Here is a 16,620-nt window from a genome sequence, read left to right on the forward strand (position 1 = left end):
CTGGTGTGTAGCAAGCTTGGGGCACCTGAGCGTAATTCGTCGGCTCGGTACAATTTATAGCTTCGGACCTGCCCCAGCCCTTTCTCAGGTTTCGCGTTCCTAAATAATTAAGTAGCAACGGAGGGCCCGAAAGAAGCTGTAATTAATTAATCTTCTTTCTCTCGCCATCCCGGTTCGAGGGTGGCGTTGGGAAGCAAAGGATTGCTTCTTAATTACGCCACACGCGTGCTCCCGGAGGTGTAAAAGGTAGATTCTGGAGGCGTTAATGCAAGAATGTGCCTCAGGCGCCTTTTTCACGAGCCGAGCTCTTTGCTCGTGGCTGAAGCCCCCGCGCCTTAAGGCAGACGCTGGCAATCTAACGCCCCCTCGCGAGGCCTTTTCGCGGAATCTGGCCTGGGGCTCCCCTAATGGTTTTGTCTTAATGCCGCCAGGAAAAAAAACAAACTATCCTTGTCTTTCTTGCGTGGGAACAAGTTCGGAGCTCAGTGTCACAGTGCTGCTGGTATTTTTCTAATTATGAAATATTTACAGATAGATGCAGCTCAGTGTCCGACAGGGTCTGGTGATGTTTTGCCTGAACACTATTTGTCACCGGTTATGAGGTGATAAGGAAAAAAAAAATGGGCGAGGAACTTTAAGGCGGCAGACAACTTTGAATGCTGCGTTAGGAAGTGAGCTACGAAGCTATTCTATTTTTTTTCGAGAGATTAATTCCAGGGCACGAACAAAATGTGCGTGTGAAGAAACAAATGTAAAATTGTAATGATCCTATTTACACAGCGGTTAGCTAGTGCTGTTCATTCTACCGGCATAAACAAGTGAATGCATAGGTACGGCATGCCTTGTTAGCATTTCTATTACTCATTTCTACGGTGCTCTTTAGAGCCCAAGAAATGTCATCAGTGCGATTTGGACGACTAAAAGGCAAGGAGGGATTCCGAGCTGAGCAACAGTTTGTATAAGTCCGGTACGACGTCACCTTTGTTCGACACTCTAAGGGTGCAACGTACTTGGGCTGAAAAGCAATTTTGGAGAAACAATAAGTTGAATTGTGGTTGTTGTTGCTGTCTAACATCGAGGTCTTTCAAGAGCTACGCAGTCTATTGTCTCAGGGTAAGTCAGAAAGCACAAATATTGTTATCAGTTTTCATCTTAAGCGACGATCTGTAAGAATGCAGAACGAGGAGTTAGTTTTAGTGTTATAGTCTTTGTTTTAGTGCTCTTTGAAGTAACTTTCTCTAGTGTGCTTTGAAGGGCGTGGAAGAGAAAAATACGACTTCCAGACAGCTATTGAAGCAGTGCCCGATGATTACAGGAACATCAAAAATAAAGATCGCCATAGACTAAAAACAAAAAAAAATCCTTTCCTGTGTATCTATGTTTTAATCAGCAATGTCTCTGTGGACATTTCTTCGAAAAATGTTTCAGGTAGAGAGGTAACAGTAGCTCAATAGCTGGTGTAACCATATCCAAGTTTTAGGAACCAAAGCACGGATAGCGGGTTAGAGGTGGCGGACAAAGCATAGATTACAAGTCTGTGTAGAACCGTTTATGCGTTACGGCCAGGGAGTGTAAATTTAACTGAAATATTTTCCAACAAAAATCACTGAAATATAAGCGTATTGCACAGATCGAACAAACGCGAGACTGGGGAACATTCTGAAGTAGTCGCTACGTTATGAAAAATATTAATAGGTGGCCTGCAGGAATGCTTGCGCAGTCGGCTGAGAGGTGTCGCGAAGTGCGAAGACTGGAGGCGTTGACCGCCGGCTCTACGAAGCCCGAAAAGCTGAGAGTCCAGTACTTTTCTCGAACATTATAGAACGTGTAAAAGTCGCACATGTTCGTTGGAAGAGTTAATTTTTACACGCTGGGAATCGTCGAAAAGAAAATAGGAACAGGTTACAAAGCACCAAGCAAAAACACAGACTGGCGCTAAATACGCGCATTTACCATTGTTTTAAGTAACATGTAATTGTTTCTTTCATGGGGAAAAGTACTTACTAAGTGCTGCCGCGGTGGCTCAGTGGTTTTGGCGCTCGTCTGCTGACCGGGAAGACACGGGTTCGATGCCGGCCGCGGCGGTAAAATTTCAATGAAGGCAAAATTCTAGAGGCCCGCGTACTGCGCGAAGTCAGTGCACGTTAACGAACCCCAGGTGGTCGAGACACGGGTTCGATGCCGGCCGCGGCGGTAAAATTTCTATGAAGGCAAAATTCTAGAGGCCCGCGTACTGCGCGAAGTCAGTGCACGTTAACGAACCCCAGGTGGTCGAGACACGGGTTCGATGCCGGCCGCGGCGGTAAAATTTCAATGAAGGCAAAATTCTAGAGGCCCGCGTGCTGCGCGAAGTCAGTGCACGTTAACGAACCCCAGGTGGTCGAGACACGGGTTCGATGAACGGCCGCGGCGGTAAAATTTCAATGAAGGCAAAATTCTAGAGGCCCGCGTACTGCGCGAAGTCAGTGCACGTTAACGAACCCCAGGTGGTCGAGACACGGGTTCGATGCCGGCCGCGGCGGTAAAATTTCAATGAAGGCAAAATTCTAGAGACCCGCGTACTGCGCGAAGTCAGTGCACGTTAACGAACCCCAGGTGGTCGAGACACGGGTTCGATGCCGGCCGCGGCGGTAAAATTTCAATGAAGGCAAAATTCTAGAGGCCCGCGTACTGCGCGAAGTCAGTGCACGTTAACGAACCCCAGGTGGTCGAGACACGGGTTCGATGCCGGCCGCGGCGGTAAAATTTCAATGAAGGCAAAATTCTAGAGGCCCGCGTACTGCGCGAAGTCAGTGCACGTTAACGAACCCCAGGTGGTCGAGACACGGGTTCGATGCCGGCCGCGGCGGTAAAATTTCAATGAAGGCAAAATTCTAGAGGCCCGCGTACTGCGCGAAGTCAGTGCACGTTAACGAACCCCAGGTGGTCGAGACACGGGTTCGATGCCGGCCGCGGCGGTAAAATTTCAATGAAGGCAAAATTCTAGAGGCCCGCGTACTGCGCGAAGTCAGTGCACGTTAACGAACCCCAGGTGGTCGAGACACGGGTTCGATGCCGGCCGCGGCGGTAAAATTTCAATGAAGGCAAAATTCTAGAGGCCCGCGTACTGCGCGAAGTCAGTGCACGTTAAAGAACCCCAGGTGGTCGAAATTCTCGAAGACCTTGACTACAGCGTTCCTCATAGCCTGACTCGCTTTGGGACGTTAAACTTCACGAACCAAACCAACCAGTACCTATTAAGTAATGAACAGACTATCGCGAACCAAAATTTTGGTCAAATATAATGTCTAGTGTCGGGGATAACCTAACTGCAGTACAGTGTGTATTTTTGCCACGAAAAAACACGTTGCGGTTCTGACATCTGCCTTCACAGTCCAAGAGCCACTCAGCACTGTCAGCTCCGAGGAGAGATGATACTCTTGGACACGTGCTTCAGCACGTGGGGATTACAAAATTGCAGCACACCGCTGTGAAAAGTACTGACATAAGAATGACGTTCTCTCGATGAATGGCGGTCACGGTGGGATTTGCAGTGTCACGATTTGTGACACTGGATGCGTGAGTAGCCTTTATATGCTTTGTGTTACATCCAGCGGCGGAATAGGCTTTGATGTTTATTACAGTTTAAGTACGTTCAGATACTCTCAATTTTTACTTTCTTTAGCTTTACCTGCAGGTATTTTTTACGTGTGAATAAATGACGTGGCGAATAAGTTCGGGCATGGAAGAAAAACAGGGGGCGTACCAGTGGGTCTTGGCTAGGAGCTTAAAGTAAGATAAACGCGTTGTGCGATGAGATAGGAGTAGTCCGCTCCGTGGCTTTGATGTCTGAGCGAACAACAAGACGAACACGTCTGAACTTTTCTCATAGAAGTAACAAGCAGACGGCCATATTTATTCTTCCCTCTTCTCTCCGCCAACCTCGAAATAAGCGTGAATGAAGCCAGCATAATAAAGAAACATGTGTCCTGCGAAACACCCCTACTTTTCTCTGGAATATTCACAGGAAGCTTTCGGGATTGCCTTTCTTCTCAATCGTCTTATAACATCCCCAGGCTTTTTTCCTTGTAATAGTTTTTTCTCATTTTTGTTTCTTACGCAGAAGGCCCACTATTTGGGTTAGATCCATTTCAAGTGTGTCTCCAACGAAATCAAGCAAACTTGAAATCCATGAAGGCCCAGTCGGATATTGACACAAGAATAGACAACTTTCTGCAGTACTGTGCAGTTCACAGAAGTCGTCTTTTTTTCGATATTTCTTACGGCAATGACAGAGACAAAAACAAGCATTAAGCTTAATTTTGGTAACGCAAATTTAGCGCCACTGTCTGTGGCAATCGAACAGCCCTATATCCGCCCTACCGTCAGGCATGCCATTGGAGCGTCCGCTAAGAACGGTTAACAAAGGACAAAACCTCGGGAATCGCGAAAAAAGAAAGAAAGAAAAACTTTGTCAACATGTCTCTCAAAAGCACCGGTCTTTACTCACGAGTCATAAGGGATGGCTGGAGGTTTCCACATAGACAGCGAGAGCGTATTGGTAACCAGAGCAGCGCTACGGAACGCGGTGCATTGTCCTGCAAAAGGGGACTTACTTCTCAACACTACATTGTGTGGTCGCTAACACGTCGCGCAAGAATGACAACTTTTAGACGCCGCTAAAAGAATGGAGTGCACGCGGAACCTAAGAATAAGATTAGTTCCACCGACTGCGGCGCGGTGAAGGTCTTGCACACACGCGTGACGTTGAGTGACAGCACGCGTCGTCGATTTGCCGCGCCGGCGCGTAAACTCGCCGTCTCACCGCTCAGCCGTGAGGGAGAGGGGCCCTTTGGGCGCTGATCCGCGCGCAGTCGCTTGGCGTTGCCCCGCTGAAGTGCCACTCGTTTAATTCAACGCCCGTGCCCGCAAGCGCACCGACGCAGCTCTGCTCGTCCTTCTCCGCGAGTGGTCGCTTATCCCCAAGCGATGAGCGACGTCCCGATGAGCAACGACCTGTTAGATAAACGTGCTGGAGTAAACAAACGGCTCTCACTTTTTACGGTAGTCAGGCTGCCGCAGTCAAAGCCGAGGCCTGCCGCCGCGGTGGCTCAGTGGTTCTGGCGCGCGGCTGCTGACCCGAAAGACGCGGGTTCGATCCCGGCCGCGGTGGTCGAAATTCGATGGAGGCGAAATGCTGGAGGCCCGTGTACTGCGCGATGTCAGTGCACGTTAATGAACCCCAGGTGGTCGAAATTGCCGAAGCCCCCCCTCCCCTACGACGTCCCTCATAGCCTGAGTCGCTTTGGGACGTTAAACCCCCATAAACCAAAGGCGGGGAAATCACCTGAGGTACTGTGTTCAGTACTGTGGTTGTTTCCTTTCGTTACAGGCGTATTCTTACGTCAGTGGGAATTTTTTTCAAAGGAAGCGGGCTATGGACGCGTTACATTTACAGAGCTAACTTTAATTTCCTCCTTTCTTTTCTTTCACTCTCTTCAATTTCTCTTCCCACGTGTAGAGCACGTCATCAGGTTTGTTTGGCTGGCGTTCCTGCCTGTTCACCCTTCTCTGCTCTCTCCTTTAAAGGCTGGAGTTCACAAAAAAAATCCACCCTGCCGTGATATTATTATTTTCGCCAGCAACGGAAGGGAGATGAAGAGACACAAACGTTTGAGGATGCCGACAACTGCCCCGTCAGCCAGCGAAATTGCTCAAACTTACTCCCAAGTTATGCGCCTGCCACGGCCGAGAAATATGTCCTTCAGGGCATCGTTTGGGGGCTTAATGTATAGCCACCGTAGAGTTTTCAGTCACACGCGCTAGTTGTAATGCCGGAATCCTTTTCCTTTCGTATCCGTTCACGGACACTAAACCCGTGAGCGTAGGAACAATATTGAATTTACCAAAGGTAGGGGTTTTCGTGGTCGCAGGGACTTTTGAACTGAGGCGTAAGCTGGCAAATAAACATATAAAAATATATTATATATAAAAATATATATAAAAAAAGGAAACTTGGAGTGCACAGATGTAGAAACACCACGAGAGAAGCGGGTTTATTTCATTTTGAGAGACTAGTAGGGGTCTGCGGCGCCTAACATATGAGAATGAAGAACGTGCATGGCCCTACATCCGTCCTTCAATACACTTTTTCTTCGCGACCGGTGCACAGTGGTTTGCCCTTTCTTCAACGATGCGTGAGGATTGTAATTAAACTGGGCATTAGCAATAAGAAACCTTAAGCAAGAAGGAAAAGGCAAACTTCTATAATTATTGCAAACAAGCTGTTATGTCGATGGGCCCAGCATTACACTAATCACGTCTTATGCAGATCTGATATCACGAAGTGATCCTTATTTGTTATGCTCAACAAAAAAAGAAAACCCATAAACTTGTTCAAGTTAAAAAAAAAAACGTCTTGAGGGGGTAAGATCACCCTCTGAGATTAATATATATACGTAAAAACACTGTTTTCTCAGAAGGCTTAGGCAAAGCTCAGAGTAAGTTCATTTACATGTAATGTGGGAAGACGGCTTGTCTTGGACATGAAACTGCAAATGTGAGTAGACAGTGGTTTAGGAAAAACCGACAGCAGCAGTAGGAGGAGTGACTTCTGGCCGGAAAGATAATCAATTCGAAGTTTCACTTCCAGAAAAAGGTCAGAAAACAAAACAATACCCTCTTTCGCGGCAGGGAAAGAGAGAGGCTAGAAAGAAGCAGCAGAAAGTATGTCCTCCTTCCCACTAGATGGAAACGAGCCGAAAAAAAAAAACGTTCAAATAACACAGCGCTGTTGGACAATCCGGTGCCCTCTGGCCTGTGGTGCTCGGAATACCTCGTTCACACCGCCTCCTCCCTAACTATAGCTTTTTCTTTCACTCTTATCATTTCTATTATTTTTTTGCTTTTAAAGTTCTTTTTTTTTTATCAGGTCGCGTGCTCTATCAGCGAAATAGCGCTTTGAAAAAACCACGCACAATGCAACACAGGAAAGAGCAGCTGAAACAACACAAAAAGGAGCGCTGTTGTCTGCCGACACATCGAGGCTAAGAAGCGGACAAAATTGAAAAAAAAAACAACTAGAAAAACAGCGGAAACCTGCACAAGCTGAAGCAAGGAATTGAGTGCAGGTTTTCCGGCCTTAACGGTCGGAAAACAAGAAATCGAAGCGCAAGAAGAATCCCCTTCAGGGCGTCCCCGTGATCAATAGCCTTGATTCTTCGGGTTCTTTTTGTCGCGAAACAAGCGAGCACAAAAAAGCAAAAAAAGAAAAGGTCATTCGCGCCTGCGTGCGCCTGCTGGCAAACCCCGATGTTTTAGGCTACCAGGGCCGCTACTTCTTTTTCGTGCATTCCCTCCGGGCTTTGTGTACAGCGCGGCTAGGTGGAAAGAGAGAGAAAGGGGGTGAGGAGGAGGAGGAGGCGAGGCCCAGTGACATCTAGAGGGCGGTAATTGGCCGAGCTGTGTCAGCGCCACAGCGCCCTCTCTGCCCTCTAGCGGGGCAGGTGAGCAGCGGGGTTCCATCGTCGCTCCTCTATATATACGGCAGTGGCCGGATGAAGCTCTTCCTGTGGCCAGTCGTTCAATGAATTGGGAGTCCAGTCTAGTTGAAGTCGAATGACGTTGGCTGCCCTCTGTCACGATATGCCGGCAGAAAGGCTAGCGTTGAAATGAACCAAAAACTCTCTGGTTTTCTTCAGTCATCATTCTAGAAGCATAAAGGGCTTACGCGCACCCTTCATAAAAGGATCAGGTGCAACTACTTTGAAGGCCTCGGGAAAGCACATGCGCTCACTATTGCCAGTGTCCCGACTCCTCAATATCCGTAAAAGTGCCGTCGGCAAGTCGTCACATGATGCCTTCAGGATGGAATGGCGAGAAATCGGCCGACCCTACACTAAGTGCTGTGAGCCTACTTTCTTCAACTATTTCCTACGAAGGATACACTGTTTTAAAATTCCAACATGATCCAGCTGATGAAGGAGTAAGTTATTTTTCATAAGATCTTGAATCAAGTAAGCTACGGATTTTTGTAGCATCTGTCAACGGCTTCTTATATCTTTTAAAGCTGGATGCGGCACTGCCTTGATTTCAAATGTGAGGCATTCTTACTATGTGAACCAATGCTGCCTATCTATGGGTGATGACGAGCTGGTCGTTGCACCTGCTGTTCAGACTCCTAGTTGCTTGACACACTTCGTTCTACCAAAGTCCACAGGTAATAAAGCCTGTGTACGTGTTCAGTCCTCGCAATATTGCTTTCCGAACAGTCACAGTAGCTTTATAATTGTCACATTTTGTTCGCCTGTAACTGCCAGGTAAGATTATTTATTACTTGCTGGTACCGCTAATTCTAAATGCAAAGCCTTCTTTCTGCTATATCCATCAGCATTGCTGGTGCATGCCGAACCTCTCTCTGCTCCTCCTTCTTTGGTACAAAGGCTTTTTTACAGGAAGGCTGGTCAAGTGTTTCCCATTCTGGTATAACTCACAAGCGTAGGAAACTCCACCATCAAGACTTGTGCCCGGTCCACTCGCACAATGCATTTTTAGGAATCTACCTCTAAAATCCCATGTTACAGCTGCGCGATGAACAAAGGCGAAAGTGGGAACTGGAAGAAGCTACAGAAAGGTTACCGCAGCTTTTTAAGACTCTTGACGATAGCGGTGAGGATTCACTGACTGGAGCGCGCTTCATGAAACATAAAGGGATTTTTAGCGCAACGTAATTTTTGGGCAACGTAAAACTTGGTTCATATCTGTCCCACAGAGCAGTGTCAAACGACAGTCACGGCTAATGAACAGACGTTAGCGCGAGGAACACGGCGTATATAAAGTCTTTCAAACGAGGGCCTAAAATATTACGCGCTTTGAAAAGCCGACACCGCCTGCGACAGTCTGAACTTGCTCTCTGCTTAACTGCATGCAGATTTTGCAATACATTCATGCATAACTAGAAGCTCTTCTTGAAAGGTCCGCCAGGGGTTTGAATTAAACATGAGCGAGCCGACGCAAGCGTGCTGTTCGTAAGCGAGCAAAAGCTGAATGTAGATAGCAGCAACGTGCCGCAAAGTGATCGCAATAGCTTTTACTAGTTGCCAAGAAGCTTTACAAGTCCGCAGGAGCACTGACAGGTTAGAAAGTACTCTTTACGGTTTTTTCTTGTGTGTGTATGCCAATACCTAGCAATAATAGAACATATTAGCTCCATAATACTGATGCCTGATGACCGTACTACTTAACAAGCACTGTGCGTCGCGATGACAAAGAACCTATTATCAGTATTTAGCAGTTGCCGCTTTATTCATTCTCTCGAGTAATAGTTGACTGAGAAATGAAATAATAGCATTGGCACCATAAATCCCTGCACATGAGCTTACGTCGATGTAGTTCATGTGACCATCTGCTCTCCGTCTAACCATTTGGCTGAGCAGATGCCTTCTTGATAGCCCCAAACAAGATGTACAGCTATCGCGTATCACATTGTCAACACGTATGACATACACACGTGGCTACACGCTGTATGATGTATGCTTTATGCAGCCAAGGGGAAGCTGTAAAATACTTTCACTGGGAGGATGCCAGCTTTGTCGTGCGGTACTAGCTGTAAATTCGTTATTAAAAACAAGAGTTTAAACTCAAGAGTTGCCACTTACCTCCATATCACAGTAGGTACAAAGCTAAATTTAGAAACCTAATTGGCATGAAAATTCTACTTTCACTCACTCACTCTGTAAAAATCTAAGCGCACAGCCGGCTTTCAGGAACGTCTAAACATCTAGCATGTTTTCGCGTAAAAGACGTCGCGTGGAAGAGAAATTACTGCACTTGAGAAATGGACCGAGCAATTTATGTCCACCCTGGCAAAGGTGCCAACACAGTAGTGTGCTCTATCAATCTTACGAATGGATTGGCTGCGGCTCACACCATAATGCCCCCTTGACAGTGCTGGCAAAGACCAAGCGCGCAGTGAATCGCGCGGCCATTACAGCGGTAGAGAACGCACTAATGAACAGAATACAATTTAGGCCTTTACAAGGTAATATTCCTAAATTTATACAAAAGGAGAAAACGGTTGAAATATTTAGAAATCATGAACACCAATAGCGGTTCTGAACGGCGTTTTCTCTTTCCTTGCAGCTAAACTTACAGCATATATAAAAATTTCGGAGCAAGAAAATTCTCATAGTTTATTATAGATTTCTCCAGAAGTGACGGTGAGATATGGCAAAGTGACAGTGGGCCTCAGTCGCTGCGAAAAATTAAGAAGCAGATGGCAAAAGAAACTTAGTGGAGAGAACGAGGAAGAAAAAGTGTTTACAAGAATACGGCATTATAAGTACTTCTACATAAAAAAAAAACAAAAGTAAAAAATTAGGCAGTTTTTACCTTTAGGAACGTGCAAGACTTACTCCTCTTAGATAAATAAAAGTACATAAGGTTTGTGCGATGCTTTTTCGAGTTAGAATGCACAGACGCTGACCTGCGTTGCTTTATAGCAAATACTGGTATAGAAGCCAGCTAGATCCTTTTTGCGATAAAAAATATACATACTTCAGAAATATCGGCTGTGGCCGTTTCGCAGCGGCACTTATAGGAGCCGCTACGAAAGCCTTCGTAATTAATATTTGCTGCTTCAGACGGCGGAGCCGGCGTACCTTCGGAGTCTGTTCGTGCTTACCCATAGCAAAGCAAGAAAGATTAAAAAGCCCGTCCAATAACTCTGGTCCGGGCGACACGCAGAACCGCTTGTAATGCGAGAGAGCGGTTCGACGTGAATAGTTAATTTCTCGGACGGGCTCTCCGAACGACATATGTACTGGCGCGCAATATGGATTTAAAGCAGACCAGACGGCGGCTGAAACACGCCGCTGTTATTAATGCCTAACTTAATTGCTTCGTGCACGCATCTGAGGGCTTGCACCATGAGTTCTGGGGGGAGAGAGAAATCCCCGCTTAAGGCCTGTGCAAACCGAAAGCGGCCCCACTGTGTTCGTGCGAGGATGAGTAAATTTTCGGGCTCGTAGTAACTCTATACGGCGCGGAATAATAAATACCAGGCAAAGGTAAAATAGCGCGGCTGTCAATGGAATTCTAAAGCTTGTTATACACTCCGATAGGTTCAGTAATATTTAACTCAGATTTTCCGCTCTGCTCGCAAAAGTAAGAAGTGCTAAGATGAAATATAAGTGTCAAGTTATTAAAGTTCCCGTGAACCGCCCATTCAGGAACGCGCTGGTGTACTGGCTTTGCGAAATTAAGCAATGCATGCTGTGAATAACGTAGCCTTGGAAGTCGACTCCGTTCGCACAGAAAATTGGGAACTGATTTTTTCAGCTCCATTTAAATATGTCCAGCGCGGATTTTAAAGAGCGTCATCACAAAATGTGCAATGTTCGCGCGAGATATCACATTTAGACTCTTTGTTCGTTTATTCTTTTTCCGCACAGTAGTTTAATGGAGGCTTTGCAGCCATTTTATTCGAGCTGTTTGTGTAACACGGGGATGGATGCGTGCAGCACGTGGGCTGTCAAGATTCGAGCTGACGCAACCGGATAGAAATGCGTTCACATCGTCAAGCGATACTTGGACAGGGCTGACGGTGCCTCCATTTCTGAATATATCGAAAGAATTGGTTTGACGTCGCGGGGCTGCTTCACTCATGAACTCATTGAATTTAACTGCAGGAACGCTTGCACTGCAAATCATCGGGACGTACTGAAGTGGCATCCGCGTGCACGTCACCCAACAAGTTCCAATCGGAAGCCAGGAATTTTCGGTTTCACCTTTTCCGCGTGGCTCTTGCCGACACGCGCCGATTCTCATCTTCGGTGACTTTACCGACAACCTCGTCCGTAGCTAAAGCGTGCGCTATAACCACACCGCGTCAACACGCCGCTCCTCTGACGTGTCCACTACGTCGTCAATCAGGCTACCACCAACCCCAATGGCTTGGGTCTCGACGTCACGTTGGCAGGTTTATTGATTCAGCCATCCAATATGTCTCGTTCCCCACCTATATCACGGCCATCGCAGAGCTATGTTGCGGATGATGAACCGACGGTTTCGCGAAGTGATGTCACGTTCGCTGATCGATCACGCTACATATGGAAGCTTTGACGTTGTGTCTCGGTGCTAGGTACGCAGATCGACTCACTGCGTAAGGCAAAGCACGTGAGAGGTGTCAAGTTCTACGCCATCACGACGGGGAAGTGAGGATGGTTCGGCGCGTTCGGGTAATTAAGCATAAGTGCGCAACGCTGACTGGGCTTGTGGATCGTCAGCGATGCGAACTCGACCTGCTGAGTCATGTTCGGATGAAGGCAAATTTATCAAATTTACGTTGTGTAAACGAAACAGGCTAAGCGACTCGAGGAAACATCACTATGCTTGATTTCCGCTATTGAACTTAACACTAGAAAAAGCGTGACATGTCACCTCATCTCACTCCTAGGAAGTGCATGCAAAGCGTTCAGGTTTTGTTCCCCTACTGTGCAGAATTACTAGCAGCTATAAACAAAAGACACAAAAAACACAGTCTGTTAATTCTTGCTCTATAGGGGCGGACATGTTCCGGGTTCTGCCTCAAAGAATTCGTCGCCTCGTTGATAATCGCCGAATTAACCATTCAGCGTGTTGAGCTGAGCAGTGTACGGCTCCACGCATGTTCCCGCAACTTGGCAAGAAGTTCTATAGTTTACAAGTCATACGTGACACGGTCTTAATGTAAAAGGACCTCATTTTCGTACGCCTTCAGTTGAGACCGCTTTGAAGCTGTCGTGTATACGTTGTTTGCCTGGAGGGCCGTTAGTCCAACACTACCTTGACTTGCTGCTCGCGCCAAGAACTGCAGTAAGGTGGACATTAATCTAATTTAGACGACCATAAGACTTTGTCTTTTTAGCAACAATTATCACCGCGATTGTTTCGGCAACCATGCTTAAAGCATGAAAAGAGTGCCGCACAAGGACCCGTGTTCGCGGGGGGTGCTAACGTATGAAAGTGTGATCTCATGAGAGTAGGAAAGAACAGAGAGGCCGGAGTGGGTGTCGTGGCGGAAAAGCGATAACTTCTCACGGAGTAAACAGCGTCCAAGAGGAGTGGTGAAAAAAAAAAGGAGAATATGGGAGCGAATGGCGCCACCGGTGATGAGTAATTCGAGGCCAGAGAGCAACATTCAGAGTAACTGGGAGAGACAGCAGAATTGCGGTGACCAAACTTCTCTCCGGTTGGAAAATAAGAAAACAATGGAGGTAATTATGGGACAAAGCTGCTCAGAGGATTTTGCCATTGGTATAACTTCAATGCTCAATATCAAAAAGAAAATAATAAGACAGGCATTTCTCTGAACTGATTGACATGCAAGCAGTTTAAAATTGTTTCAAGACGATTCTGATGTTCGCTCAGTTAACCCGTTGGAGACCCTTTTGTTCCAGTTTGGAGTATTTATGTGCAAGGAAAACGTAAGTGTCTAGAATCCTAAAAGCGCATTGAGTGTCTGTGTATACTTCTCAGCATGCAAAAGCAACATGTAATAACAGTGAGGTGTCAGCACAACCGAGGAATCCGGGAATGAGAACGAAGAGGCTATGCATATCGGAGGCGATCCACGGGTAACACATTTCATCCGAATCCCACATGCGTGGTTCGATACCTGGCACACACACTGCCGAGCATACGCACTGACAGTACCTGAGATCGTGTATTTGCAATAAATTATGAACAGACCACGCATACCTGATTGCGCAATTACGCGGAACTTGATTACGTACCGCGAGCCACTGATACGCTTTATTAATGAAAAAGAAGAAGTTGAAGGCAGTGACATTGGTTATCAATACAGAGAATCGCTTTCTTCAATATAAAACAAAAAAGAGCATTCATCGCACACATAAAGAAGCAGGATGTGCGCGCAAACGGAAGTTCTCGGTTAAGAGGCTAAAGACATGAAAATAAAGTGCATATGTCAGATCAGTACTCACGGTCGGTAATCAAATGAATGGCAGTTACCAGCGACCCTTGCAGCCATGGCAGACAGGCGATCTAAGAGGAAAAAGCTTTAAGTATATGTGTGTGTTAATCGTTATTGGATTATTGATGTTCACGTCGTCCCGGCTTGCCCTTTGTCGATTGGGAGCACTAAGGCTTGCCATGAGTTAAAACCATAGCCGCAGATTGAATCTCCATTCCCGTCTAGAGACAGTCATTCGTTATGCTAAGCACCGCGGATTCCCATGACAAACTGACGTTGAAAGCAAATACGAGAACCGTACACTGAAACAGGGATCGCCGATAAGCAGGCTAAGTTGAAAAGCTGACTGCGAGTGAGTGAGTGAGTGAGTGAGTGAGTGAGTGAGTGGAGTGAGTGAGTGAGTGAGTGAGTGAGTGAGTGAGTGAGTGAGTGAGTGGGTTTGCATTTTGTGTGCTGTTTAGAACCAACAGCACTTAAGAGTACAAACGAACGCAAGCAAGAACTAAGCGATAAATTTTAGGCTGCAGCCCTGGTTTACCTACAAACTATGCAACATGTGCTAAAAAGAATAAAGGACGAAGTCAGCAGTGCAGGTTCATCCGGTAACAATGTAACATGGCCTAAAAAGAATAAAAGACGAAGACTGCAGTGCAGGTTTACCCAGTAACAATGTAACATGTGCTACAAAGAATAAAGGACGAAGACTGCAGTGCAGGTTTACCCAATAGCAATGCAACACGTGCTAAAAAGAATAAGAGACAAAGACGAAGGCTGCGGGCCGGATGGACAGTAACCGACAGAATGGCAAAGCTGTTTCGCAGTCGCATGCATTTCTCAAGCGTGGGCAGCTTTTGCGCCGGCGGAGATGGTGGGTGAAAATGCAATCGCTGCAGCATAAAGTTCACCAGCGGCTTAAACGTATTCAGCCAGCCAATGTAAGTCTGTGCTTTTGCTCAAAGTTATGTAGATAATTTTGTAGCTAAAAAGCGATCGTTGTCGAAAGAAGCCATTTCATCAATCTTGATGACGAAAGCATTCGATCGCATCTGAAAAAGCTAAACCAATTATCCACAAAACAAGCGCACAAAAAGTCCTTTCAGTCCGAGCCTAGTAATGGGAAACATCTGCGAACTATGGCGGGAAACAGCAACAGGCGCACTTGGACCAGGACAACAGATTGCATATGCGGTCTATCTCGCTGAGAATTTTAGCACACAAGACCCCGCTGGCACTGATGAATTGACCTCTAACCTCCAATGACGTTTGTTTCTGGGTCAGGAGTGGGCGCCTCGCATGTGTAACAGCTACTTTTCGTCTTCAGTCACCACAGACACTTCGTAAACCGGTATGGTGCACATGTATGCATACAAGCAACGTTTGGTTACCTTTTATGGGTGTCTTGATCACCCGCAGAGCTGCGTCCACCTCTTCCAGCTTGGCACTGGATGAGAGCGCAATGACACGTCGCACGACGAGCCCCGACGGGCGCAGCCTGGCCTCCAGCTCGTTGGCCAGCGCGAGCCACGGCTGCTCCTCGCACACCACTAGCACTGCGTACTTGACCCGCAGGTCGTTGAGGCAAGAAGCGACGGCAAACGCCGCCAGGGCCACGTTTGGAGAGACACGGCCGAAGAACACGGGCGCCTTGTCGGCGTTGGCTGCCGTCGCAGTTGCTGAGCTGCCATGACCGTGACAGTTCCACACAACCAGCGGCTTGCGGTGCACCTGCGCTAGGACCTCGCCAGCGGCGCACACTTCTTCGTCCAGGCCTCCGACGACCCCGGCCACCTGAGGGTCCTCCATGGCTTCGATGAGGGGCAGCAGACCGCCCGTTTCGCAGACACGCTCGGACACGTTGCGTACCGTTAGCGTCAGGTTGGACTCGGCCAGGTACGTGGCGAGCTGCGTGTGGTTCGCCACCAAGGTGTTCGTGGCGTATCGCAGCGTGCTCAAGTTGAAGCCGCGGCAGCGGTCCTCGTGTGGCAGCACGACGATCTGCTGCCGACGAGGAGCCCGGTCGGAAGCGGCGGCCGTGCGACTAAGGATCACGCCGCAGACCATGCAGGCGACCAGCATGGGAACTGCGGGCGGCATCACTCGGCTGGAAGGCGATGGCTCGGTGTCCCACGGCGACACTTGTCGTGGTTGGAGTAGTAGCTGCTGCCGCAGCAGCTGCTGACGTTGCGCATATTGAGACCCGCCGACACGCCGCTTGGCGCGGAGAATCTTTGAATCTCCCTCACAGCCGGCGGCAATCAGGCCCTCGGCGCTGACGCTGGCAGGGCGAGCGTTGCCGAGGCGTGCAGCACGAGCGGATGTCGTCTTGGGCGCCGCCGCCGCCTTTGCCGCCGCAGGGCGAGCATCACGTGCCGGCGACCGGAGGTGTGCCTCAGCCCGCGCGCGGAGTCGGGACCCCGGCGGAGAGTGTGGGTGGTGTGGGCCACTAGCTCGCCGACGCTGGCGCCGCCAGCCTGGTCGGCGGCTTCCGATCGAACTACTCCACCGAGCGCCCGCGTGTGTCGTTCGTCGATGAGCGCGCGTCCTTTGGAGGAACGTTTCGCTTGGAACAGGTCACATCTATTCTGCTGGATGGCTGTAAAGTCGGAGATGTTGATGGTGGTCAGCTGTCTTGTGTGGCGCGAATTTCCTTGAACCTTCCGCTATTAAGT

At 48.0% G+C, this 16,620-nt stretch overlaps 1 protein-coding gene across 2 annotated transcripts in view; it reads right to left on the reverse strand.

Moving 5' to 3' along the window:
- LOC144125451 (retinal guanylyl cyclase 1) overlaps window positions 1-16,404 on the reverse strand; it is a 145,893-nt gene extending 129,489 nt beyond the window's left edge. The window contains exon 1 of one of the 2 annotated variants that reach the window (XM_077658830.1): window positions 15,337-16,404. In XM_077658830.1, coding sequence (XP_077514956.1) covers window positions 15,337-16,045 — 709 coding nt within the window. In that variant the 5' untranslated portion in view covers window positions 16,046-16,404. The remainder of the gene's footprint in view (window positions 1-15,336) is intronic. The other variant, XM_077658829.1, reaches the window with a different exon arrangement.
- Window positions 16,405-16,620: the final 216 nt, after the last annotated feature.

The sequence above is a fragment of the Amblyomma americanum genome, chromosome 3 (assembly GCF_052857255.1).
Source record: "Amblyomma americanum isolate KBUSLIRL-KWMA chromosome 3, ASM5285725v1, whole genome shotgun sequence".
Taxonomy (NCBI): domain Eukaryota; kingdom Metazoa; phylum Arthropoda; class Arachnida; order Ixodida; family Ixodidae; genus Amblyomma; species Amblyomma americanum.